This window comes from Cnephaeus nilssonii (assembly GCF_951640355.1).
Source record: "Cnephaeus nilssonii genome assembly, chromosome: 22".
Classification (NCBI taxonomy): domain Eukaryota; kingdom Metazoa; phylum Chordata; class Mammalia; order Chiroptera; family Vespertilionidae; genus Cnephaeus; species Cnephaeus nilssonii.
In genome coordinates, this window is record NC_137093.1 from 13,651,428 (window position 1) to 13,677,017 (window position 25,590).

General features: G+C 59.0%; 4 protein-coding genes across 4 annotated transcripts; 2 read left to right on the forward strand and 2 right to left on the reverse strand.

Annotated features, from left to right (window-relative positions):
* Positions 1 to 355: 355 nt before the first annotated feature.
* LOC307093901 (testis-specific serine/threonine-protein kinase 1-like) lies at positions 356 to 2,783 on the forward strand. The gene has a single exon (XM_079762221.1). It carries the CDS (start codon positions 643 to 645, stop codon positions 1,765 to 1,767), a length of 1,125 nt encoding a protein of 374 aa, XP_079618347.1. The 5' UTR covers positions 356 to 642; the 3' UTR covers positions 1,768 to 2,783.
* Positions 2,784 to 6,268: 3,485 nt separating this feature from the next.
* Positions 6,269 to 7,877, forward strand: TSSK2 (testis specific serine kinase 2). The gene has a single exon (XM_079762339.1). It carries the CDS (start codon positions 6,377 to 6,379, stop codon positions 7,475 to 7,477), a length of 1,101 nt encoding a protein of 366 aa, XP_079618465.1. The 5' UTR covers positions 6,269 to 6,376; the 3' UTR covers positions 7,478 to 7,877.
* A 1,432-nt stretch (positions 7,878 to 9,309) lies between these two features.
* Positions 9,310 to 18,291, reverse strand: ESS2 (ess-2 splicing factor homolog). Its single transcript, XM_079763159.1, has 10 exons — positions 18,139 to 18,291; positions 16,731 to 16,899; positions 16,538 to 16,639; positions 15,655 to 15,824; positions 15,431 to 15,548; positions 15,006 to 15,139; positions 14,069 to 14,171; positions 12,788 to 12,897; positions 10,361 to 10,476; positions 9,310 to 9,862 (listed from the first exon to the last, which is right to left on the reverse strand). The coding sequence occupies exons 1-10, from the start codon at positions 18,271 to 18,273 to the stop codon at positions 9,583 to 9,585; spliced, it is 1,437 nt and encodes a 478-aa protein (XP_079619285.1). The 5' UTR covers positions 18,274 to 18,291; the 3' UTR covers positions 9,310 to 9,582.
* Positions 18,292 to 22,232: 3,941 nt separating this feature from the next.
* GSC2 (goosecoid homeobox 2) lies at positions 22,233 to 24,238 on the reverse strand (the record flags this gene model as incomplete). The annotated part of the gene is made up of 3 exons (XM_079763256.1): positions 22,233 to 22,337; positions 23,639 to 23,892; positions 23,995 to 24,238. 3 exons carry the CDS (start codon positions 24,236 to 24,238, stop codon positions 22,233 to 22,235), a joined length of 603 nt encoding a protein of 200 aa, XP_079619382.1.
* Between the last annotated feature and the right edge of the window lie 1,352 nt (positions 24,239 to 25,590).

Genomic DNA, 25,590 nt, shown 5'->3' on the forward strand with positions numbered 1-25,590 from the left:
CTCTCTCAAGGTCACCCTCTCTATCCCATCCTTCCCAGGTTCCAATGACCATCCCTCCCTTTCTCCAGGAGTGTGTGACTACTGTTGGGGTTTCCTGCACTCTGCTCCCACCTTTGTAAATTATGCCCTTGTTATACCCTCAGACTGCCCCAACTGGAGTATGTCCTGGTTTCTGCTGGGACCTGGACTGATACAACCACCCGCCCTGAATTTCCAGGATGGCAGTCATCAGCCCCACCACTGGTCAAGCAGCCCTAGCTCCACGTTTGGAGGCATGGGTACACGAAAGTGTCCCCCCCCCCCAAGCCCCCTGCTACCTCGAGTCCCAGCCAAGTGTGAGGTCACTCTCTGTAGGCATTTAGTCTGCAGCCTACTGGCCAGCCTTCCAGGATTCTGATTCCAAGGGGTCAAGTCAGAACCTCATTACCCCAGATACTCCTCCTTTATGACTTCACCCACTGAAGTCGTCTGGGAGACAATGCTGAACGTTCCACCCCAGAGTCTGGGCCTCTGGGAGGCAGGGACAGCAGGCCAGGCCAGCCTAGAGGACTATCCGTCCACAGTGTAAATGAGGACACTGCTGGCCCATGTCTTGCAGGGATGTAGAGGGCAGCCTCAGAGGCACTGGGTGCTCCTGGCACCATGGATGATGCTGCCATCCTCAAGCGACGAGGCTATATCATGGGGATAAATTTGGGAGAGGGCTCATACGCAAAAGTCAAATCTGCTTACTCTGAGCGCCTAAAGTTCAACGTGGCGGTCAAGATCATCGACCGCAAGAAAGCCCCCGCAGACTTCTTGGAGAAATTCCTTCCCCGGGAAATTGAGATTCTAACCATGCTAAACCACCGCTCCATCGTCAAGACCTATGAGATCTTTGAGACATCAGACGGCAAGGTCTATATTATCATGGAGCTTGGGGTCCAGGGCGACCTCCTTGAATTCATCAAAACCCGGGGAGCCCTGCACGAAGAGGATGCTCGCAAGAAGTTCCACCAGCTCTCCTCCGCCGTCAAGTACTGCCACGACCTGGACATTGTCCACCGAGACCTCAAGTGCGAGAACCTTCTCCTCGACAAGGACTTCAACATCAAGCTGTCCGACTTTGGCTTCTCCAAGCGCTGCCTGCGGGACGACAGTGGCCGATTGACACTGAGCAAGACCTTCTGTGGGTCGGCGGCATACGCGGCCCCCGAGGTCCTGCAGGGCATCCCCTACCAGCCCAAGGTCTACGACATCTGGAGCCTGGGCGTGATCCTCTACATCATGGTCTGCGGCTCCATGCCCTACGACGACTCCAATATCAAGAAGATGCTGCGCATCCAGAAGGAGCACCGCATTAACTTCCCGCGCTTCAAGAACCTGACCGGTGAGTGCAAGGACCTCATCTACCGCATCCTGCAGCCGGACGTCAACCGGCGGCTGCACATCGACGAGATCCTCAGCCATGGCTGGGTGCAGCCCAAGGCCCGGGGCCTGTTCTCTGCAGCCACCGACAAGGAGGGGGAGACCTCAGGGGCCCATGAGCCCTCAGGGGCCCAGGAACCCCCATGGACCCCTGAGCCTGGCTCTGACAAGAAGTCTGTCACCAAGCTGGAGCCCCAGGAGGCACAGCCTGAGGTGAACCCAGAGTCACAACCCAAGGAGGAGATTCTGCAAGAGGTGTCGAGGCCGCTGGATACCAGAAGCGCAGCCCCTACAGAGGGGCAGCCAAGCAGGGACGCAGCGGAAGAGGGCTCCCCGAAGCCTCCAGACACACACACCTAGTGAGCCTCTCCCATGGCCCAGGGGCTGGCAGGGAATGAGGCAGAGCTCAGAGCTTCGAGCCCGAGCTCCAAAAAGGCCCAGGGACAAGCCATTGAAGGAAGACAATCCGGGATGAGCCATTATTTTCGTCAGTTTCTTTTCCCTCCCTTAGAACTTGGTAAAAAAAAGCAATAAATAACTATATTAGTGCAGATTGTAAGGTGAATGTCTTTGCCCCAGCTGACTGCGGTCGTCTAAGGAGAGGATCCACCCCACCACACCCCAAGTTTGGAAAATATATCCCAGTGAACCCAGCCATGACCATGACCTGAGGCCTTCGGCCACAGCAGAGAGCTGAGTGAGGAAGATGCTGCTTCAAGAGGGAGGCTATGAGTGTGGTGCTGGGGGAGACGGGACATGGAGAGGACAGGACCAAGGAGGGCTGCCTGTAAGGGAGGGGTGGGGAGGACGATCTACAAGCCTGCTGGTGAGGAGGGATCTGCAGAGCCAGATGCACCAGCTTCTCAGACTCTCTTGATCTCCCCACCTTAAAGGGCAGCTTAGTTTTTCTGCTTGATCCGCCAGGGGTTCTCTTATGTCCGGCAGGCTCCCACTTCTCAATGGTGCCGAGTCACCCCACTCTGTGGTCATTCTCCCGGCTCAGGTGAAGCAGGAGGCTCTGCTGGACAGCCCAGCCACACTCCAGCCCACATGTCCCACAGCTGTGTGGCCTTGACCTCACCCGGTTCCCCTCTGGTCCCCGTCTGTCCCCAGGGGGGATGCTCCCTGCCAGAGTAGATAAGCTGATACTGGTAAGAGACAAGACAGGGGTCCTCACAATGCATGCCTGACCACTGGGGCGTCTACGTCCCACAAGGGAGCAGGCTCGCACGTAACATCACCAACCACGTGCTCTGCGGGGCCCTGCTTGGCCTTTTCTATGCAGTCCTCACCTCTGCTGTGGCGGCCCTTTCTCTTCCCGCTCTGCACTCACTGACAACTTCTTGTGGACCTGCAGGGTTAACACACCAAGAGGGCAAGAGCCTTCAGACTCACCCCACCCCAACACCTCTGTTTTAGGAAAAGCTGAACCCCGGCCCACTGGGAGAAGTGAGCCCCAGTGAGTGTCCCAGACCTGCCCTCTGCAACCCTCCCCATAGTTAGTCCACTGCTCTGCCTGGCTCCTCCCTCCCCACAGCCCCCTTTCCCACGGCGTTCTCGTATGCCCTGCGATTGCCTCCCACCGCACCCAGTCTGGCTCCCTCTGCTGAGGGGAAGGATCCCAGTGTCTGGCCTTTGAGGTCCTCCCAGGTCTGACCTCTTCCTGGCCGCCCAGCCTCTTCCCTCACCCCCACCCCCACCCCACATACATGTTATAATCATCCCTTCAGACCTGGCCTCTCTCTCCGGGCTCAGCTGAGGGGCCATGGCCTCCACACGGCCTCCTGGGGGCCCCTACAGCACTCAGCAGCCAGCCACTGAGCTCCACCAGGCAGGCCAGTGAGTGCCCAGGGTCCAGGCACAGAACAGGCCTAGAGTAACACTGGAGCTGTCCCCCAGTTTTTTAGTGAAGACTGAAGGCTCCAGGAGCCCAGTCATGCAGCCTGGCTGATGGTGGGGTGGAATTACAGGGGACAGTTGAGTGGCACTGAGACAGGGACATCCTGAGGAGAGGCTCCTGAGCATCCTCCTCTCGGTCACCTCTGCAGCCTGCTGCAGTCCTCGAGGCAGCGGGCAGTGCGCGACAAGAGGGCCTGGAGTCTCACTGCAGCCCGGCGAGGAGGTGAGCCTGGGTAGGAGGGGCTGCAGGAAGGAGCACCCACTGTATGCTTTGCAAGTGGGGAAACAGCCGAGAGAGGGGAAGACTTCTTGACTGAAGCCACACCTCCCCAAGTGGCCTCACTGGGCTCGACCCTGGCATAGACCTCCTCAGTGACCCTTTTACAAAGGCTTTAGGATCAAGACCCTCAACACGGACGCTGTGGCCCACAGAGCTCGCTCCCGCCCCTGCACACTCTCACCACATCATGTGCACTAGCAGTCCTTGTCCTCCTCCTCCTCCTCCATGTGGCTAACTCCTAAGACCTCAGCCTTCCCAGCCTCCTCAAATCCCATTCCCAATTCTGTCCTCACAGCTCATGTTCCCAGTGTCAAAGCTCAGTCACTACTGGGCATTCCCACTCATTGGTGGGACACTGAACCTCCTAGGCTCCAGGAAGGCCTAAGTCCTTTCTAGTTCACCAGTGTAGCCCAGCACCTGGAACGGACCCTCAAATGCCTACGGGGTGAATGGACAAATGGGTACCCAAATTTATGGAGAAAACCCAAGCTCAAAAGTGGCCTTCCCCGAGTCTACAGGCCTCTGACCCACAGGACCGCCGGTTGAGACTTCCGCTGGAGGTCCCCTGTCCAATCTAACACTCCGCCTCCAACACACCAGGAGTCCCTGCCTCCGCGTGCGCATCCTGGGCAGAGCTGCCTGTTCCATATCCCTGCACGATGCTGAGACCTGCCTCCTCCGCCATGTCTTCCAAGAACCAAAGAAGCCACACTGCCCGGGAAAAGAGCAGGGTAAGGGGCAGAGAACCCACCAAGTGGGTCAGTGGATCCGTCAAGAATGAAGACATCCAGGAGCACTCCAGCTAGAACATTGGGTGCACAGTAGAAAGTGGGAAAGGAGTTAGCCCCGTGGAGGAGGAGGAGGACAAGGACTGCTAGTGCACATGATGTGACGAGTGTGTGCAGGGGCGGGAGCGAGCACTGAGCCACAGCGTCCCTGTTGAGGGTCTTGATCCTAAAGCCTTTGTGAAAGTGTCACTCAGCTGTGAGGACAGCACTGGGTCCTGGCCTGCAAATCCTCACAACCAGCCCCTTCTGGGACACAAAGGAGTGAGTACTGGTCAGTTAAGCCTAAAAGACCCCCCAGGAGAAAGCGGGCCTCAGAGGGTAAGCGGGCCCCAGGGAGGACTGGCTGCTGGAGGGCTCACCCTGCTGGGACCAGTCACTCCCGCCTGGCACCTGGGCTCTGGCTGTCCAGCCACTGCCATCTTCAGCATGGACCTCCGGACACATGCTCCAAGTACATCCACAGAGCTGTGCTCTGGGCAACACGTTACATCTGCCTGCCATGCCCTGCCCCTTGTCACCTGGTGGATGGAGCGGTGTTGATCCTCTGCATGCCAGCTCCTCTGTCAGCCCCTGACCACCCACACAGGAGCAGGTCACAGAGCACATGGCACACCTGTCCTGACAACTTGCTACGGGTGGCCATGGGATGCCCGTGACAGAAAACAAGTGAACAGCAGGGCGTTGCACTACCTAAGGTGTGTACAGGAGGCCACATTTTCCAAAGCAGCACTCCACACACGCCCTGAAGGAAGGTTTTCACATTGTTTCCAGGCGCAAAAGACGGTTTCAGTGACGCAAACGATGCTTTCCAGGGTTCCCACAGCTGCGACGTGCCACTCCTCACAAAGGCCCTCACTGACGTATCCACCCAGGTGCTTGCTCCTAACAGGACGCTGGCCCTCAGCATCCCCAGGACCGCCAGCACCCAGGCTCCGCCCGGGCCCTGCCCAATCACTGACCAGCACACCAGCCCGTTGTCTCTCTCTGTCGCCCAGAACCCCCAGGCCCACCCTAGTCCAGCCTCCTGTTGCCTGGTCAAAGGTACTGGCCTCCACTCGCCCCAAAGCCCATTCTCGATGCGGCTGTCGCAAAATGTGACTTGGGCCACAGCTCTTCTTCCCTGTGCCCTGCAGTGGCTGCCCATCCCTCAGGGGAGAGCCCCCGCTTACCTTTTCCCCCACCTCCCTCCTGTCTGTGGGACTCCGCCATTCTCAGAACAAGACCCTCTCCTCTCTGACTCTTCCCTACCTGGATGCCTACCACCTCCTCTACCTGACTCTCACCCCATCCCCCAGGCCTGCCCCAGTCCTCAGAGCACATCTGCCAGCCTGGGGCCTGCAGCACCCCAGAGCCTGCCTGGCCTTCCACCCCGACACGTCCTGCTCACTACAGCACTCATCTACCCAGCCCTTCTACCCCACACAGAAGCTGCTCTTGTCCACGAAGCTTGGAACCACTGCCAGCCCGGCCAGACCAGAGCAGACCCTCCCAGACACCGCCAGTTCTGAGGACACAAGCCCTCAATGGAGTTTTCTTCACACACCCAAGAAGCTGCAGGAAACTAAGCCTAACGAGACAGGAGCTAACCCAGGGTCAGTCCCCACAGCCGAGAAAGGAAAGCCAGCATGGGGCTGGCACTCCTGGGCAGCCCCCACCTTCGGCCTGACTCGTCTGACAGGGAAGCCGCGGCAAGGAGGCGCAGGGACGGTTACCACAGTCCTAGGTGCTGGCTTCCTTACAGCGGGTGGGGAATAGGCACTCCTGCCACGCCAGCCTGGCTTCCAGGGTTCCAGGGGCCCTGTTCCCCCCAGCCCAGGTCCCACTCCCGGCTGCCTGGCTTTATGACTTCACATGCTGAAGTCACGTGGAGATAATGCTGAGCATTCCACAAGTCCAGGGAGGCCCAGCCAGACGGCTCCCCACACTGTAAATGAGGACAATGCCTGCTGGCCCACGTGGGGAGGGGATGTAGAGGGCAGTGGCGCCAGCCACTCCTGGCACCATGGATGATGCTGCGGTCCTAAGGAAAAAGGGTTACATCGTGGGTATCAACCTTGGCAAGGGCTCCTACGCCAAAGTCAAATCAGCCTACTCTGAGCGCCTCAAGTTCAATGTGGCGGTCAAGATCATTGACCGCAAGAAAACGCCCTCCGACTTTGTGGAGAGATTCCTTCCTCGGGAGATGGACATCCTGGCAACTGTCAATCATCGCTCCATCATCAAGACCTACGAGATCTTCGAGACCTCGGATGGGCGAATCTACATTGTCATGGAGCTTGGGGTCCAGGGCGACCTCCTCGAGTTCATCAAGTGCCGGGGAGCCCTGCATGAGGATGTGGCACGCAAGATGTTCCGCCAGCTCTCCTCCGCCGTCAAGTACTGCCACGACCTGGACGTTGTCCACCGAGACCTCAAGTGCGAGAACCTTCTCCTCGACAAGGACTTCAACATCAAGCTGTCCGACTTTGGCTTCTCCAAGCGCTGCCTGAGAGACTGCAGCGGGCGCATCATCCTCAGCAAGACCTTCTGTGGGTCGGCGGCATACGCGGCCCCCGAGGTCCTGCAGGGCATCCCCTACCAGCCCAAGGTCTACGACATCTGGAGCCTGGGCGTGATCCTCTACATCATGGTCTGCGGCTCCATGCCCTACGACGACTCCGACATCAAGAAGATGCTGCGCATCCAGAAGGAGCACCGCGTGGACTTCCCACGCTCCAAGAACCTGACCGGTGAGTGCAAGGACCTCATCTACCGCATCCTGCAGCCGGACGTCAACCGGCGGCTGCACATCGACGAGATCCTCAGCCACTCGTGGCTGCAGCCCCCCAAGCCCAAAGCCATGTCTTCCGCCTCCTTCAAGAAGGATGGTGAGGGCAAGTATCGGGCCGACTGCAAACTGGACACACGGCCAGGCTCATGCCCCGAGCACCGGCCTGAGCACCGGCCCGAGCACCGGCCCGATCACAAGCTGGGGGCCAAAACCCAGCACCGGCTGCATGTGGTGCCCGAGAACGAGGACAAAATGGAGGACAGGCTGGCAGAGACCTCCAGGGCAAAAGACCACCACGTCTCCGGAGCCGAGGTGGGGAAGGCAGGTACCTAGGGTGCCGATGGCTGGGGGGCGTGGTGCACGGTGGCGCCCACGTAAACTAAGTAGGCAGGTAGGAGCTGAAGAAGGCACAGGTGCAAGGAACAAGTAAAATCTGTCAATTAAACCACTATTTTGATTACGTTCTATTAGCTTTCTTCTACTTAGTAGCAAAGACGTTAATTACTAACCAGCAAATAAACCACAAAGTGTAAACAAGCATCGAGAGTGCCCCCTGAGGAGTCTTTCTCTCCAGGACTCAGCCAACCACCCTCCTTGCGGCGCAGCGTCTCCAGCACAGGGGTCCAGGGACTGGGGCTCAGGCACAAGTTCTCAGGAGAGGCCTGTGGACAAGGCGATCGCAGCCATGGGCCATCTTGCCAGGCTCCCGCCGGTCTCCCGGACTTGCCGGTGCCCAGAGCCTCCAGGGCTCGCCAGGCGGATGTGTCCCCCACCTCAGGTGCAGCACAGCACTCTCTGACCCCATCCCACTTCCTGACAGCTCTTCCTCAAAGTTCTCCTCCCCCTCCCTCCCCTCGCCCCTGGAGGATCCCCTTCATCCTCCAGGCAGGCAGCCCCAGCCTAGACCTCTGACCTGCACCCTCTCCACTGCATCCTGGTCACCCCACACAGCAGCCCTATTTTGTCACCCAGGGCACACTCCCAACAGGCCAGCCACGTACTGGAAGTGGTCAGCTCCTGGCCTTAGGTGGCCCTGACTGGACAGCATCTCTCTGCATCTCACTCATGCCCGCTCCGACCTCTGCTTTCCCACTTCCTGGGGGCACCCTCAAGCCCAGGGCCACTCTCCCCCAGGCGGGAAAAGTATCAAAACCCACACTTTGTGTCCCAGACCTTGGTCCAAGCTCACCTGCTAAGCCCACCCCAGCCCCCTTGGTGGGTCACCGGGCACAGCCAGGACTTGGCCCCTGGAGTTTGCAGGAACTCACCGCCGAGGAGTGCAGGCTAGCGGTGTCCAGAAGGCAGCAGGCCCTGCACCAGCCTCCGGAGGCTACTGGCACTCAGGAGGGCAGAAGCGGACCAGTGCAGGAGTCCTCGGGAAGACGGCCTGGTGCGAGGGCTGGGGTGCTCGAAGCAGGACTCCGGTCTGAGGGATTCCAGGTCGCCTCCCTGAGCAGCGAGCCCCCAAGGGCACAATCTGATCCCACTTGAGGCAGAAGAGACCCATTTGGCAAGCAGCCATGGTCTGGGGCCCCCCAACTCCATGTGAAGCAGCTGGCCCTAGGCCTTCTGGGGGTTGGGCACCAATACACTCAGGCTGCCAAGCAAGCGCTGGCTGGTGGTATAAATGGTGCTGCATGAGCCAGGCCCCACTGCTTGACACTGTGGCCCAGGTCACTGTTACCTGGGGCTACTGCTGGTGGGAGTGACAGGTGAGATTGGTGACTCAGCATCCTAAGACTGGCAGTGCCTGGAGCACGGGGGGGTGGAGGGAGCAGGAAGATGGAGACAGCCCTGCCCCACCTGAGCTAGAAACCAGGGGCTTAGAAGTCATGGTGAAGCCACTGGGAAGGAACCTCACACAGCGGTGTGGCCTGACACCTATGTAGGACCCATGAAGCCCAGGACCCAGAGCCCCAGGTGAACCCTAGAGGCTCAGTTCCCAAGGGCTCCGTCCTTCCCTCAGAGGAACAGAATTTGAGGTGGGAGTCACAGGGGACCAATATGCTGTGAGCTCAGCGCAGGTTTTAAGGCCAGGAGGGCCACAGAAAGCAATGCAGGTGGTGACAGGAAAGGTAAGACACCTCGCCCTCCAAGGATCACCCCACACAGCATCTTCTCCCATAATCCTGAGATCTCCATGCAAGCAAAGGGACGGCCCTGCAGACTGTGCTAGGTGTTCTTTAATTCCTGTTAAATAGAAATGGGCAGGGGCTCCATAGAAAAAAGTACCAGCAAAGCCCTGGGATGCATCCAAGGGCCATGGGGTGGGTCCTGTGCCAGCCTGGCTGTGACATGGCACCTTTCTTCGGCGGCTCCTGGGACAGTCACTGCTTTTGGCCCGGGCCTGGGTCCCCAAAAGGCCGGAGTCCTCTGCTGAATGGACAACTGCCCTGCAGGCTCCACAAATATCCCATGAGCCCAGCCCGGGCCTGGCCCTAGAAGAAGTCTGAGGCTTTGCGCCGGGCAGGGAGCTGCAGCAGGTTGTCTGTGATGGAGGCCGGGTCCTGGCTGAGGGGGGTGCGTGTGGCTGAGCCAGGAGCTGGTGTGCTCGTCGGGGTCTGGGGCCCGCCGGCCGGGGTCTTGAGGTGGGCTGAGCGTGCTGGGGATGGTGTGTAGCTGGCCCGCAGGGCCCGGTCTGTGTACTTGCTGGCTGTCCTGCTCACAAGGCGCTGCAGGGCTGGGGACATGGCTGGGCTCAGGCCTTTGGGGGTGAGGCTGGAATAGAGGGGGTGAGCAAGAGAGGGAGATTAGGCCTGATGGGCACCGCCAGCTATAGGGCCTGCCACAGCTCCACAGGAAGACGCACGGGAGACTCCTGGTCACTCTGGGCTGAGGACACCAGTGCCCTGGCATACAGCAGTGTGGCCAGACCTGAGGTGGAGTGCTGGTGCTGCCCTTGGCCACGGGGCTGGGGTGGACCCCAATTTTCTCTAAGGGGAAGGATGACCTCCATAATCACAGGTCTGACAAGAGCTCACAGTGGGACAACAGGCCTTAAGGTACCTTTTAGGGATGTGCCTCAGAGGTTGAAGAAAAAAACGAAGGGGCCCCCCACATCCTGGTTCACACAGGGCCTCACTCCGGACCCGGGGAGCTGCCCCAGGACCCATCGAAGAACACCTGGGACTGCCCTGAAGACCGAACGTCCACACTGTTGGGGGTGGGGCCGAGTGGGAGCAGGGAGAAACCCCACGAGGGTCAGACAGCCCTCACCTGGCCAGGTTCTCCGTCACTCTCCGCAAGGCCTCCTGCTTCTTGGCCCGGTTCTTGGCAGCAGCCTCGTTGGCCATCTTCAGCCCCAGCCGCTCCCTGCGGCCTGGCTCCAAGATCTACAAAGTAGGTGTGTGGGTGCTCACTGAGCCGGACAGTCCCTCACTGCTGGAAGGGCTGACTCTTCCCATGGCCCCCACCATCTCAACAACCCAACATCACCTCTCCTAAAAGCCCCTGAAGGCCTCCAACCAGCTAGGCCGAGCTGCCCACCTGCCATCACGGTGCTCTCAAAGCCAGCACTGCTGAGTTAGGAACCTCACAATCTTTTAGAACAGAGCATCTTGTTTTAATCTGCTTCCCTCTGATTATCTGTCTTACCAACTTTCTGTTTTTCTTTTGAGAACTTCCCAAAATGTGTCCTTGGCCTATTTTTCTAACAAGGTGCTTACCTTGGTTTTTTGTTTGTTTGTTTGTTTGTTTAGCTTTATTTACTTACTAGAGGCCTGGTGCACAAAATTCATGCATGGGTAGGGTCCCTTGGCCTGGCCAGTGATCAGGGCCAATCGGGGCCATTTTGCCCAGTCCCAATCTGGCCCATCTGGGTCAGCTGGCCAGCAGTGGGGAGGGACCACGGGAAGTTGGCCGGCAACAGGTTGGCTGTGGGAGCGCACTGAACACCAGGAGGCAGCTCCTGTGTTGAGCATCTGCCCCCTGGTGGTCAGTGCACCGTCATAGCGACCAGTTGTTCAGTCAACCAGTTGAACAATCACTTAGGCTTTTATATATATAGATAGGAGCTTTATCTATGTTGGTTATATTAGGCTATGCCATACAAATATCTTTCCAGTTATTTGATTTTAGTTTTACGTGTGACATTTTTGGCTGTACTTCAGTTTGTCATTTCCATAGAATGTAAGCTAGACATCACTCCTTTGTGATTTCTTCCTTTGCTTTTATGTGTACAAAGTCCTTTGTACCTTAAAATCATATTAAATATTGAGCACTATTTTCTTCTCATTGTTTTATACTTATTCTCTCCCTACTTAACTTTTCCGAGTTTCTGGAATACATTCTGCTATACAGATTAAGGACCTAGTTTACTTCCTTTCCAAGTTACTACTCAGCACAATTTGAGTTAGCATCTCCAACACACCCTAAATTCTGACTTGAACTGAGGTTTGTTTCAAAATGTTTCTTCTTTTCTATTGACCTGTAGGTTCTAGGACCAGTGACACTCTTCTGACATATCTATTGCTTTCGTATCGGACAGCAAAGGCTCCTCTCTGTCTTTCCTTTCTCAAGTTTTCCTTGCAACCCAGAAAAATTTCAGAACCGAGGTACGAAAAACCTCTGCGTACATACTATCTATATATGCTACCTCTCTGAACTATCAAGGCAACATGAACTCTACTACACTGAGGAGGCCACACGGCAGAGCCCACACCCTCAGGGAGCACGGGAAGTTAGTGGTGTTCTCCCGTGGTTTCTCTGAAAGCTAAGTTACTCCTGGTTATTCTAAATTTCTGCTGCTACAGTGAGTGATATCCATTTTTTGTTTGTTTGTTGCATTTCAAACTGATCACTGGCAGCATTTAAGGGACGGGTTCAAGATGACTGACCCAGCCTTTCAGGTAGGCCTTCTGCATCAATCCCAGACTCCAAGCCCAATTCTTTGGGGTGTCAGAGCAGATGGGGTAATCCTGCACTCTTTGTCTGTGACAACACCAACCTCTGTCTCCCTCAACCTCCCAGCACCCCACAGTTGCAACTGCCCAGCACCCAGATAGCAGAACTGTATGCTTCCTCCTTTCACACCCTGCCAGTCACTCAGTTCCCCCAACAAACTGCGTGTAGACCAGAGAACCTCATCTTCCCAATACTTCTCTGGGACCCCACCTGCTTGCCCATTTGCAGGTGTGAACGAGTCTCCGCTGGGCCACCCCCATCTCTGGGCCACCCCCATCTCTGCAAGAGGCCTCTCTGTGGAAGTACACAGCCCTTCTGAGGACATACACCGCACCCCACAGAATGCTGGGGTTCTGAGACCCTTCCCAGCCCTCAGGCCTGCAGCCGAGCCCGAGCTCTGGGTCTGCCTCTGAGACCCCCGGTCATCTCTGGGCAGCCCCATCCTCTGGGACCGCAGGCTCAGAGGAGCCACAGCCATTCCCTGCCTCACTGCCTCGGCCTCACCCCACCAGTTCCTCCTTGGCAAAACCATCCATCCACCCACACCTGTCTTCACTGCCCGGGCACCATTTAGAAGTGCAGCGCCTGAGCAGGTGTGTGGCCTGGCATGTGGCTCGGCCCACTGGTCAGTTCTGCTTTGACAGTGGCAGCTGGGCCATCCTCTGTGCACTGAGCTACGGGTGCTCAGAAGACCACACATCCACTTGGGGTCCCACCTGTGCTCCCCTCACCACAACTCACCTTGAAGGCTGGCCCTGGTGTCCTGTCCACGTAGGGGGTTTCTGATCCTTCAACTCTCACTGGTGTGTTCTCAACCTCTCCCCAGGTCATCAGCGGAGACTCGTTCACACCTGCAGATGGAGAACCCACAGACACCTCAGGCTAGGGGGCCCAGGTGGGAGCAGAGCCCGGGCCCTCCCCCCCCAATGTAGCCCCCTCACCTACCCCCAGTGCACATTCCAGCTAACAAACACCAAGGCTGGCAGCTGACCCTCTATCCTTCCCCAGGACTCTGGAACCCTGGCCTCTCTGCCCTCTGAGAGGGAAACAAGGCCACTGTGGGCCCAAGGCAGACCCAAGCCCCTACAGCCAGGCTTAGCTTGGAGGAGGGGAGCTCCCTAGAGAAGCTGGGCTGGGTCAGTGAGGTCCCCTTCCTAGCACAGGGCCACCCCAACAGAAGAGACACTCAGGGGCTTCCTGAGATGCCGTTTATCCCAGGACCCTGGGCAAACCCCCACATGCCCTTGCCTATGTCATGGCAACCAGCTCCCCAGAGCACAAGGGCCAGTGCACGGGAGGGCAGAGGGACAGTGTGTGTACTGTGAGACTGTCCCCACGGCTCACACACCTTCTGTGTGAGGAGATGCAGGGCTGGGGCCCAGTGACCCCTCCTTACAGTGCTAACATGAGACCCAGAAACATTACCCCAGGACTGAGGGGACAGCCAGCCCCAGCCCAGGCCAGTGGCAGGAGGTAGGCGGCCTGAGAGAGGGACACAGGCTCCAGAAGCTCCCCAAGGCCTATCTTGCCCACCCCGCACAGGCCAGGCACGGCCCCTTCAGCCCCAGGTGTAACCAGCCTCCTGCAGACAACAACTTGCCTTCCATGCACATCTACATACGAGGATGTCTGCCTGGCAGCCCACTGGACTACACTGCCCTCCCTGCAAACCAGGCCCCAGGCATCCCTTGCACCCCCCAGCATGCTCACCACACCAGTCTGTCCAGCAGAGCCTCAACACCCCTGGTTCTGACGAACTCAGTCTGTCCTGCCCAGCTCTGGGTGAGGGACAGACCACCTGGCTAAAGAAACCAGGTCCCACACATCTCAGGTCGGGTCTGCCTTACAGTCCAGCCCTGTCCTTGTGGATGGGACACTGGGTCCCTGAGTCACACAAGGTGAGGGGCAGACCCTAGGGGAGTGCCGAGAGTGGCCAGGACCAACCGAGCAGCCCACCTCCCCCCCACCCCCACCCCGGGCCGTCCACAGGTGGGCCGGCGTGGCAGCAGGCGCATTTCTCACCAGGGGCAGGAGAAGGGGTGGCAACAAATCCAAATCCGCCCACTCGAGGGGATTCCTGGGGGATCAGCTCCTTGCCATCGGGGCCCACCTTGCCCTGTTTGTGCTGGAACAAGCAGAGAGACTCGTGTCAGGGGGCCCAAAACCACTCTCTCCCACTGGCAGATGGGCAGGTGCACAGGAACACAGAAACACTTCCCAACCCCCGAAGAGCAGAGCCGGGTCTCTGTGGTGGGTAGCCCCATTGGGGAAAAGTAGGAGGCCTCTGGCCCCTGCAAAGACCTTGAGGACCTGTCAGAGCAGGCATCCAAAGAAGGAAGCTCCCCTCTGTCTCCCCCTCCATGCAGGGTGGGGCTCGGCCACACCCCACCTGGGATATTTTCAGGGGCTACACTAACTATGGGTGCCTGTGCTCAGATTTCTTCCCATAAGGCCCCTATAAGAGCCTCCAGAGCAGTCTCCCCACCTCCTGTCTCCCACCCTTCAGCCCCATGACCACCAGAACCGCCATCACATGGGACTCCCACGCTTGGAAATCTGTGCTGTTTGCTACACCAAGCCCCCCACCACAGCCTACCCACTCCCTACTTACCCCCTCCCACGCCCCAGCCCTGCCTGGTGCAGGGAAGCAGGTCTGGCCAGACTGCTTCCAGAGACACATGCCTTGAAGGCTAGACCCACAAAGCTGACTTTGTCTCATGCCCTCGCCCCCCCAAGGGAGCTGGCACCGATCTGGACCCACAGAACGTGTCTGACAAAACAGAGCCCCAATGGGAGACCACATGGGTCGAGAACACACAGGACCCTGCCACACAGGGGCCCCAAATACTTCTGCACAGCTGAGCTCTGCCGAGCCCAAGAACTCATTTAAGAGGAAGAGTCAAGATCAAAGAAGTCATTTCTGCCCACAGCCAGCCCGCTGTTGGCTCCCGCCACTCACCTGGGCATTGAGGGCAGCAGCCTGCTGCAGCTGAGACCTGCTCAGGGCCTGGCTGAAGGGGTCCCTGAGGAAGCGAGTATTCTTATGCACCACCTGCCGGGGCTTCTTAAACAGCTGCTCCTCATCAGGGACGCCTGGCAGACCGAGGAGAGATGGCAGCAGGTGTCAGAGGGGTGCTCAGGGCCTGAGAGAGGCCATGTCATTCCCCACTGAACAGACACATGGAGCCGACTTCAGTCCCCACATCACAAAACCCGAACAAAGCTGGGGAGAGCCTCACTCCCTCACTGACTTCCCACACAGACCCACCTGCCCCCAAACAGACCAGGACCCCTCGGAGGCCCAGAATACTAGGGAACAGAGACACACGCCTTGAAGGCCAGATGCAATCCAAACACCCAGCCCTGCCCACGCCGCCTGCTCACCCTCTGGGTAGTACATGAGGGAGTTCTTGGCCTTGTATTTCCAGGTCTCTACGCCGGCCTGGCTGCTCTCAATGGCTTGGTGCTCTGCCGATGGGAGTGCAAGATTATCTTTCTGCCTCTGCATCACATGAGGAAAAGTGAGGGTCAGAGCGCCCTAGAGTGCCCTGGCCCTGGGACTTCCCCACCCCCACAGAGGGTGCTTCTGCCCCTGCACCCAGGCATACCTTCTCAAACTCCTCCTCGGCCTGGTAGAGCCAGGCATGGCGTGCCCGGCTCTTCTCCTTGGCCACCTCCATGATCTCCTGGAAAGAGGCGTTGTCCTCGCTTGTGTACCGGCTCAGGAAGACATCCAGGCTGGGCAGGGGCTCCTTCTCCTCCTCCTCTCCAGCCTCTCCTGCTCAGGGGTAAAGTGGGGGGAGGAGGGGTGACACAGAGCCATAAATGGCACCAATACCCCCTTGCAGACTGTGGGTCCTGGGAACCGCACTTACCTACAAGCAGGGCTAGAACTCTCACACCTGATCCTGGGTCTGGTTGTGAGAGCCCACACTGCCGGACAACTCCCCACCCGGGGGCAGAATCAACCACCCCAAGTGCCCAGGGAGCCTTCAGTGGCTCTCCTCATCTGCTGGATGCCAAGCGAAGTGTGCGATCTGACTCAGACTGGAAGGGAGCACCCACACGTTAGAGAAAGAACAGGTTTGCCCAGGGTCCTGGGAGATACGGCAGCTCTGGGAGCCCCCGAGTGTCCCTTCGCTTGGGGTGGGGTGCCATCAGCGACCCAGGTGGGGGTGAGCCCAGGCCCTCCCACCCACCGCAGCCATCCCTCCAAACCAGTGTCCATTCCAGCTAACAAACACCAAGGCTGGCAGCTGGCCCTCCATCCTTCCCCAGGATTCTGGAACCCTGGAATCTCTGACCTCTGGGAGGGAAACCAGGCCACTATGCGCCCAAGGCAGGCCCAGGCCCCTACAGCCACGGGGCTTAGCTTGGAGGAGGGGCGCTCCCTAGAGGAGCTAGGCTGGGTCAGCGAGGTCCCCTTCCTAGCGCAGGGCCAGGGTAGTCTCCTAGGGGTCGCTGACCATGTGACAGAAAGAGGGCACTCACCATCACCATCCTCCAGGCCCTGGCCCCGGCCCTGGGGCTTGTGGCCCACCACTCCAGGCCCTGTGTGCACCTCAGGGGTTTCAAATGTGGCTGGAGTCACATCTGGGGAAAGGAAGGAAATGGGGTTCAGAGTGAACCTGAAGCAACAGTCAGAGATTGTTCCCGTTTGTGCCACCCACAGGAGTCCTCTTACAGGGCGGCGGGGGCTCTCGGGACATCTTGCCCAGAGCAGAGCCAAACTTGATGGCAATCTGGCGCATCCGTTCCAGGTCCCCATTCTCCTCAGCCTCCAGATATTCCTTCTGTGCCTGCAGCTTTTCCACGTCAGGAAAGAAGTCCCTCTGGATGACTGTCTGGAGGCCCTGTCAGGAGAGACCAGAACAAGAGTCAGAGCTGCCATCTAGGCCCCCCTGCCTCTGTCAACTGATGCACATGCTAAGGCCACTGCTGACCATCCGCCCCCCAACCTCTGTCCAGCCCAATGCTCCCAAGTTTAGGGGCATTTTCTGATGAGGACAACATCCCTGCCATGGTTGGGTAGCTCAGTTGGTTGGAGCATCCTCCCAATGTGCCAGGGTTGTGGGTTTGATCCCCGGTTAGGGAGTCAACCAATGAATGTATAAATGGGTGGAACAATAAGTCCATGTTTTCTTCTCTCTCTCTCTCTCAACACATAAAAAAGTTTTTTAAAAAGCATTCTAAACAACATCCCATGTGGCCTTGCTGTAACATCTAACATTACTAAATGCTCCTCTGATTTTCATGAAGCCGTTCTCTCCCCCTTACTAACTGGTCATTCTCATTCTCATTCCCATTTGCTGGCCCCACTTCCACACCTGCTGGACCAAGGTTTTCATCAGTTGGTGCAAGTGAAGCTGGGGAGAAGGTAGATTGCCACCTTCACTCCTACTTCCAACGTAAGACCTCGGTGCAGACGCCAGTGACTTCTGGGTCTTCCTTTACCTGGATGACTTCAGCCACTCCCCCCCCCCCCCCCCCCCCCCCGCATCACCAGCACGAATTGTGATCCCCAACTCTGCACCTCCAGCCAAACCTTGCTCCTCAGCTGTACATTTGTGCACCCAGCTGTCCACTAACGCCCCCTGTCGGTATAGACTAGAAGCCTCCCAAACTTAACCGGTCCCACACCAAACTGACACCCCCCAATCTCCTCCTCCTGCCTGTTTGCGGCAGGATTTCGAGATGCTGCCACAATCGCAGGACTCCCAGCCTTTGCACTTGCCATGACCGCTCTCTAGAAAGTCCTCTTTGCCACTAGCCTTCCAAACTCTCACTCAGGCTTTAACAGAAAACCTTGTTTCCCTAATCCCCCACACATACAAGCAGAACTGCCTCCTCTCTCACCTACAACACTGCTTCCTCCATCAAGGACACCCAGCCCCTTCTGCACTGTGTTTATTTGGCTCTCGTACTGTCCAAACCCCAAGGGCGGCAGGGACTCGGGCTGCTTCACCTCGGCGAGAGGAGGAGAGTGCCTCAACCAGTGAGGAGGTAGCCCAGAGGAGCGCGAGGGGGGTGGGGGTGGGAGGGGAGGACCCAGGAGAACCCAGAAATCGCTGGCGTCCGCACCGAGGTCTTACCTCGATGTACTCTTCCTCGTCCAAGACCTTTTGCTTCCTCGCCACAGCCCCGGCCTCCGCAGCCGCCCGCTTTCTCCCGGGCCCGGACGCGGTGGAAAGCAACAGGGCCCGGGGAGACGCACTGGGCGTCTCCATCGCTATCCCAGGACTGCTCAGAAGGCGCGTCACAGCGTCAGAGGGGCGGGACTGTGCTGGCTGCACAAGCGCTTCCAACAGTTGGCCAATGGGAGAACCGCGCGTTTCGGAGGCCGACCGCGCTCCGCAATGACGTCACTACAAGCCCTCGCCTTATGGGAATTGTAGTCTTCTCCCCAACCCTCGCTATATTCTTATGTACCCGAGCGGTGGGCACTAGGTGGCGCTGTGGTGGTGGTGGGGTTAAGGGGCGTGTCATTCACTCTATTTTTTTTAGTTTTATTTTCTGTGTGTCATTCACTCTACCCGTGAAACGTTCCTGCATTAAGTAAGGCCTTGGCTTCCCAATTTTTGGCAAATAATCACTGCATATGCTTCCATATTATCAACAAAAATACACACTTCAAGAATTTTGGTTATATACACGTTTCAAAGCTTTTATTAAAATTTTATGCAAGAAAAGAACTCTAAGACAATTCTTTCTTGATAGTTATCTAACAAAAGAAAAAAGAAAGCAAAATATGATGGTTCAATAAAGAAATATCTGGTTGCCAAAACCGGTTTGGCTCAGTGGATAGAGCGTCGGCCTGCGGACTGAAAGGTCCCAGGTTCCATTCCGGTCAAGGGCATGTACCTTGGTTGCAGGCACATCCCCAGTAGGGGGTGTGCAGGAGGCAGCTGATAGATGTTTCTCTCTCGTCGATGTTTCTAACTCTCTATCCCTCTCCCTTCTTCTCTGTAAAAAAATCAATAAAAATTAAGAGAAAAAAAATAAATATCTGGTTAAAATTTTTCAGGTCCCTGGGGGGGGGGGGGAGGGCAATGGGGGAAGAAAAAAAGAAAATTAAAAAAAATTTTTCAGCCGAAACCGGTTTGGCTCAATGGATAGAGCGTCGGTCTGCGGACTGAAAGGTCCCAGGTTCGATTCCGGTCAAGGGCATGTACATTGGCTGCGGGCACATCCCTGGTAAGGGGTGTGCAGGAGGCAGCTGGTCGATGATTCTCTCTCATCGATGTTTCTAGCTCTCTATCCCTCTCCCTTCCTCTCTGTAAAAAATCAATAAAATATATTTTAAAAAAAATTTCAGGTCCCTAAATGCCAGAGTGGGCTCCCAGAAGAGGGTTAATTCTCATTGAAGTGGACCAGAAAATTGCCTAAGCATTTTTCAGAACTGATCATTTCTCCTCAAAAGGAGGTTGAGAATTAATGTCAAAAAAAAAGTAAGTGTTATCCCAAAATGATTTAGTACAATAGGCAGTCATTCCTTTATTCACTGGGGATTCCATGGTGATGGTTCCTGCCCTCACAGAGCTAACAGTCCAATGAGGAAGACAGACTCTGGTTAGGTCACCCCACGAACAAGCTTAGAACTGCAGTCGACAGGAGCAAGAAAAGAGTTTGTAGTTGAGGAATCGCCAGTCATGGCAAGTCTTCCCGGGCAGGGGGTGATTGCAGATCCAAATGACATTGATCAGGTGGAGAGGGAAAAGCATGGGCAAAGAGCAGCAGGAGGGAGAAGACCTTTGGATCTGCAGAGTACAGGAGCAGTGAGGTGTGAGATGATGCCAGAGAGGCAGGCCAGGCTGCAATCGATGGCACCTTGTGGGTCATGGGGCAATGGGAAGCCCTTGGAGTGCTGTAGTCAGGGGAGACGCAGGTTCAGACTTGCAGACGTTATGCAGAATAAATTAAAAAGGAACCAGAGTGGACAGAGGTGGCAAGACTGAAGGTGGCTGCAACGGTCAAGGTGAGAGATGATGGAGGTGTTCATGAGGTTGGTGCAACTGATGCTGAGGAGAAGGTAGGTTCTGGGATTGTTTTTGGAAGTTGAGATCAACTTGCTGTTGGCTTGTGTCTGGTTGGTGAGGGAGAGGCGGGGGCAGGGTAATTGCCTGCCTTTGGTTCATGCACCTGGTTTGTACGGGGGAGGAGCTCGCCTTCCGAGGACAAGGTGGGCCTGTGGGCTTCCAGGTAAAGGAGTCAAAGGGACACTTGGCCATAAATATCTAGTTCTGGGGAGAGGCCTGGGCTGGGTATGTAAATGAGGCAGCTGAGAATGGAAGAGAGAGACCAGGGCGAGAATGGAGATGAGAGGGGGGTGCCTGAGACGCAGCCTCAAGGACACCTACTCGTATGTTAGCAGCCAGCTGTGGAGGTGAGCCTGCCCAAGAGCAGCTAGAAAGAAAGGAGAAAAATCGAAAGGGCAACACAGCCACCCGTCCCTTGAAGATGGAACTCTAACCCTGGCTGCCCCGCACAAAGGCAAATAACCACTCAGCCAAGGAGGGCAAAGGTCCAGTAACCCAGCGAGACGAGAGTGTCCCAGCCTGCAGGGGAGCTCCACAGGCCGGCTGTGCAGGGGCCAAGGATACGGCAGGATTCAGGGGAAAGAGCTTGGTGACAGCCAGAGTGTGCATCCTGGGGGGTGAGGCAACAGCTGCTGTCTTGGCGGCACCCGGCAGTTTGAAGGCAGCCCTGGCTGGGAGCACCATGCCTGCTGGGTGCTATCTGAGCTGGCCAGCCTTGGACAGTCCCAAGAGCTGCAGCCCTGACTTCTGTGACTTTTATGGAAAGTAAACGGTGTCTCCTGCCAGATACTCCTCCCAAACTCCCCCCAGGACCTGTGAGGTGGCAGAGCAAGGTCCTCAAGCCAGAGGAGGGGGGTGTTAGGTTCCTTGGGCCCACTGTTGGGTCTACTTGGGGAGCTGAAGTCGTATTTCCACACTATCCTTCAGCCAGGGGGCAGGATGATGGAAGAGAAAGCAGACATTTTCAAGGCAATGTGTGTGTGGGTAGGTCTCCCCAACTGAGCCTCCTCTTGTCCTACAGGGTGGCAGAGATTGACGGCTGTGAAGGAGGCAGACACCACAACATGGAAATCTGCCCCCCAGGGAGGAAGCGAAGGACCACCGCCCCCCCCCCCCCCCATGAAGCAGCACATAGAGGCCAGTGCAGGCCTCCAGGGTGCCAGACCAGAACTGGTAGGGCAGTCTGCTCTGCTGAGGGGCACCCTGGTGCAGGGATTGAGTCCTTACTGGACTGTGCTCCCCAAGACAAGATGCCTCCCCCTCCCTGGGAAGGAGAGAGAAGGGACAGGTTCCGGCTGGGTGTGGGAGTGGAGCCAGGGCAGACTTCGGACTCAACTGGTTTTTGTTTGTTTGTTTTGTTATCCTCACTGGAGGATTTTTAGAGAGTGGAAGGGGAGAGAGAGAGAGAGAGAGAGAGAGAGAGAGAGAGAGAGAGAGAGAGAGAGAGAGAAAGAGAGAGAGAGAGAAGTATCGGTGTGAGAGACACATCAATTGGTTGCCTCCCGTCCAGGGCGAGGTCTGGAGCCTGCAACCGAGGTTACTGCCCTTGACGGGCATCAAACCTCTTCAGTCCAAGGGCTAACACTCTATCTACTGAGCCACACTAGCCAGGGTGTTTTTTGTGGTGTTGTGGTTGCTTGTTTGTTTTTCGTTGTTGCAATAGGCTCACAGGAAAGGTCTGAACGTGGAACCCAGTGCAGTATCTTCGAGCTGGCAGCAACCCCAGGATGCACAGACACCACCCACCCTGCCTCCAGGTCCGGGGGTCACATCCAGGGTGCGGAGAGGAGGGGGGCCAGCATGCCCAGGAAAGAAAGGAGGATTCTAGGTCCCCTATCCACAGCGGGCGGTTCCTGTCCTCTGGGCGGGGTTCCTGCCGGGGAGGAGGGGTGAGGGAGCCGACCTGCTGTGCCCCCTGCCCCCAGGCCTCCAGCCCGCGGGCCGTGGGGCAGCCGAGCGCACCTGGGTCCTCGGCGTTCTCTGCCGGCGGCGCAGGGACCACACGATCCTCCCGCCGCCAGCACCAGCTCCAGGACACGGGACTCTGTGCCGACGGCAAGAGGCAGGGGTCCTCCCGCAACTGCTTTTCGGGCGGGACCGCCGTCTCTCCGAGCCGCCCCGGGCCAAGCCGAGGAGCCGCGCGCGGAGGATCAGCATCGCTCCTTGGGAGGCTTCTTGGCTCCGGGCAGGAGCCTCGCAGCCGCGGACGCCCGCTTCTGGTGTCGCCATTTGGCCCGGCGGTTCTTGAACCAAACCTGAGGAGGAGGAACTGCTCAGGCAGGACCCGCGTCCCGCCGGGCTCCCATAGGTGGGGGTCCCGCCGGGCTCCCATAGGTGGGGGGGTCCCGCCGGGCTCCCATAGGTGGGGGTCCCGCCGGGCTCCCATAGGTGGGGGGTCCCGCCGGGCTCCCATAGGTGGGGGGGGTCCCGCCGGGCTCCCATAGGTGGGGGGGTCCCGCCGGGCTCCCATAGGTGGGGGTCCCGCCGGGCTCCCATAGGTGGGGGGTCCCGCCGGGCTCCCATAGGTGGGGGGGGTCCCGCCGGGCTCCCATAGGTGGGGGGTCCCGCCGGGCTCCCATAGGTGGGGGGGGTCCCGCCGGGCTCCCATAGGTGGGGGTCCCGCCGGGCTCCCATAGGTGGGGGGGTCCCGCCGGGCTCCCATAGGTGGGGGGGTCCCGCCGGGCTCCCATAGGTGGGGGTCCCGCCGGGCTCCCATAGGTGGGGGGTCCCGCCGGGCTCCCATAGGTGGGGGGTCCCGCCGGGCTCCCATAGGTGGGGGGTCCCGCCGGGCTCCCATAGGTGGGGGGTCCCGCCGGGCTCCCATAGGTGGGGGTCCCGCCGGGCTCCCATAGGTGGGGGGTCCCGCCGGGCTCCCATAGGTGGGGGGGGTCCCTCCGGGCTCCCATAGGTGGGGGGTCCCGCCGGGCTCCCATAGGTGGGGGGGTCCCGCCGGGCTCCCATAGGTGGGGGGTCCCGCCGGGCTCCCATAGGTGGGGGGGTCCCGCCGGGCTCCCATAGGTGGGGGGGGTCCCGCCGGGCTCCCATAGGTGGGGGGTCCCGCCGGGCTCCCATAGGTGGGGGGTCCCGCCGGGCTCCCATAGGTGGGGGTCCCGACCGGCGTGTGGGCGGACCAGCGCTGCGGAGCCGGCGTGGGGTAGCAGCTGCGGCCACGGTCCGGGTCGCGGCACGGGCACCCCTTTCCCACTCGGACCAGCCATCCCGCCCCAATCCCTTCCCCACCCCCCCACCTCCGCCCCGCGGCGCCCAGGGCGCCCCTCCTGCCGCTCTGCGGTCTTCGGAGCTTCCCAAACTCTGGGACTGGAACGCGCGCCGCACTTACCATCAGGGGAACATGAAGTTGAAAACAAAGGGAGGGAAAGCTAGCCTCCCCGCTCCTCTAGTTCCAAGAACATCTCCCCACACGCGCCTGTCCCCGCCGGCCCCCGCCCCTGCACCCGGGCGGACTCTCCGGGAAGAGGAGGAGGGAGACGGCCGCCCGGACCCGGGGACCCGCCCGGACCCGGGGACCCTCCCGAGCCCAGCGGGCGGGCCCCACCTCCACGCGCTCCTCGCGCAGGCGGATGCGGCCGGCCAGGCGCTCCCGCGTGCCCACGTCGGGGTACTGGTTCTGCAGGAAGAGCGCCTCCAGCGCCTGCAGCTGCTCCTCGCTGAAGATGGTGCGGTGGCGTCGCGTGCGCCGCTGCGGGCCGGGGCCGCCCGCGCCGGGCAGTGCCCCGGAGCTTCCGGGCGGCACGGCCAAGGGCAAGGGCGCCGAGGGCCCCAGCCTCAGCGGCCACGGCAGCCGCGCGCCTGCGGGGCGAGGGCGTGGTGAGGCGCGGGGCGGGGGTCGCGCTCGGCACCGACCTCGCCGTGACCCCGGACCTCCCCCGCCCGCGCCCCGCGGCCACTCACCCAGCCTGGCGGCCGGCTCCGGGGGCCTCCGGGGGCCGCAGCAGCAGCAGCAGGCGCAGGGCGCAGCCCCGGGCGCCCCGGGCTCCCCGGGCTCCGCAGGGCTTGGGCGGGCGGCTGGCTGCGGCGGGCGGGCGGCCCGGGCCGGGGGGCTTCTCTCGGGCAAACTGGAGAGGATGTGCTCGATGGAGAAGGGGCAGGGCCGCCCGGGGCCCCTGCGGCTCGTCGCGCCCCCCGCCGCCGCCATCTCGGCCCGGCCGCCGCCGCCTCCGGGATATATACACGTCGGGGGTGGGGGGAGCGCGATAATCCCCGGGCCGGGCGCCTCGTCCACGCGGGCTAATCCCGCCGCGTGGCCCGGAGCTCGCTAATCCCCGACAGCGGCGGCGGGAAATGCTGTCCCGCCACGGCGCGCGGGGGCTGGCGAGCCTCGGGGATGGGACCCGCAGGAAGTCCTGGGAGCCCCCCACCGCCCCGGAGCCTGCCCACCTCGCCTTGCTGCTAGGGTAGCGCCCCGAGGACGCCCTCGCCCTGGCAGCCCTCAAAGCCTAGCGGCGCCTCGGGGCCAGACGCTGGGTCCCCTCCTCCTGTCGCTAAGGAGGCAGGGGCTCCCCCTAGTCCCCATCGGGACCCTTCCGAGGCGGATGAACTGGTCAGAAGAAACCCACCCCAACTGCGCAGCCTCCTAGCCCCATCGCTACTGGGCCCCGACCTCAAATGGGACCTGGCACCGTCGGCAAAGCCACGATCCCAACCAAACTCTTGGGCCCCAAACTTCCCACCCGCTTCGGAGCCCAGTCTTAGCCTCCTGGAGGAAATAGGGGTGAGGGCAGGAGCTATGCCCCCCAATTGCCTGCCTTCTCTCCTGGGTCAGGGGAGCCTAGACAAGCCCTAAATCACATGGCATTGGTTTGGTGGCTGGGCAGTGAGTGGGAGCTGGAAGAACCCGCTGAGACTGACAGGGTGTCCTAGAGGAAAGTGAGGAAAATGCTATTGGAACATGGAGGGAAGGAGACCCTTGTCTGAGAGGCAAGAACTGAGCAACATTGTGACCTGCAGGAGAGCAGGAAATAGGAAATAGAAAATGTCCCTAATGAATGAGATGATCTAGCTGAGGAGATGCCCAGAGGGGATGTTGAAGGAGCTGCCTGGCTTCTAGTTGCCCTCAATGAATGGAAAGGAGAGACCTGAGCGGCAGAGGGAAATGTTAAATACAAAGAAGCCAGCTACTGAGTTAAACACAGTCTACGTACCGCACGAACCAGGAGTTCCCTTCCTGGGGATTCACCCTAGAGAAGTGAAAACTTCTGTTCATACACATGCTGCCTACGAGTGTTTAGAGCAACTTCATTCATCATCGCCAAAGCGTACAAACCCAGAAGCCCATCAGCTGGTGAGGGGACGCATGCACTGAGGTCCACCATGCCAGGGAGGAACCCAGAGTGACCGTTGACACACAACACAGTGGATCTTAGAGACATGTGCTGAGTGAAAGCCCGTCGCAAAAGGCTGCATCCTTGTGATTCTATTTATGTGACACGCTGGAAAAGGGAACGTCCGAGTGACAGAGAACAGCTCATTGGTTGGGGTGGAGGAGGA

Bases quoted from the DNA above. Each gene is read 5' to 3' on its own strand.
- LOC307093901 (XM_079762221.1), top strand. From the start codon at position 643: ATGGATGATGCTGCCATCCTCAAGCGACGAGGCTATATCATGGGGATA.
- TSSK2 (XM_079762339.1), top strand. From the start codon at position 6,377: ATGGATGATGCTGCGGTCCTAAGGAAAAAGGGTTACATCGTGGGTATC.
- ESS2 (XM_079763159.1), bottom strand. From the start codon at position 18,273: ATGGAGACGCCCAGTGCGTCTCCCCGGGCCCTGTTGCTTTCCACCGCG. The intron at 10,477-12,787 runs GTGAGTTGTGGT...CCTACTTTGTAG, and splicing joins CACCAGGGCCAGCCTTCAAG to ATCTTGGAGCCAGGCCGCAG. The intron at 9,863-10,360 runs GTGAGGGCTGTC...CCTCTATTCCAG, and splicing joins GTGACGGAGAACCTGGCCAG to CCTCACCCCCAAAGGCCTGA.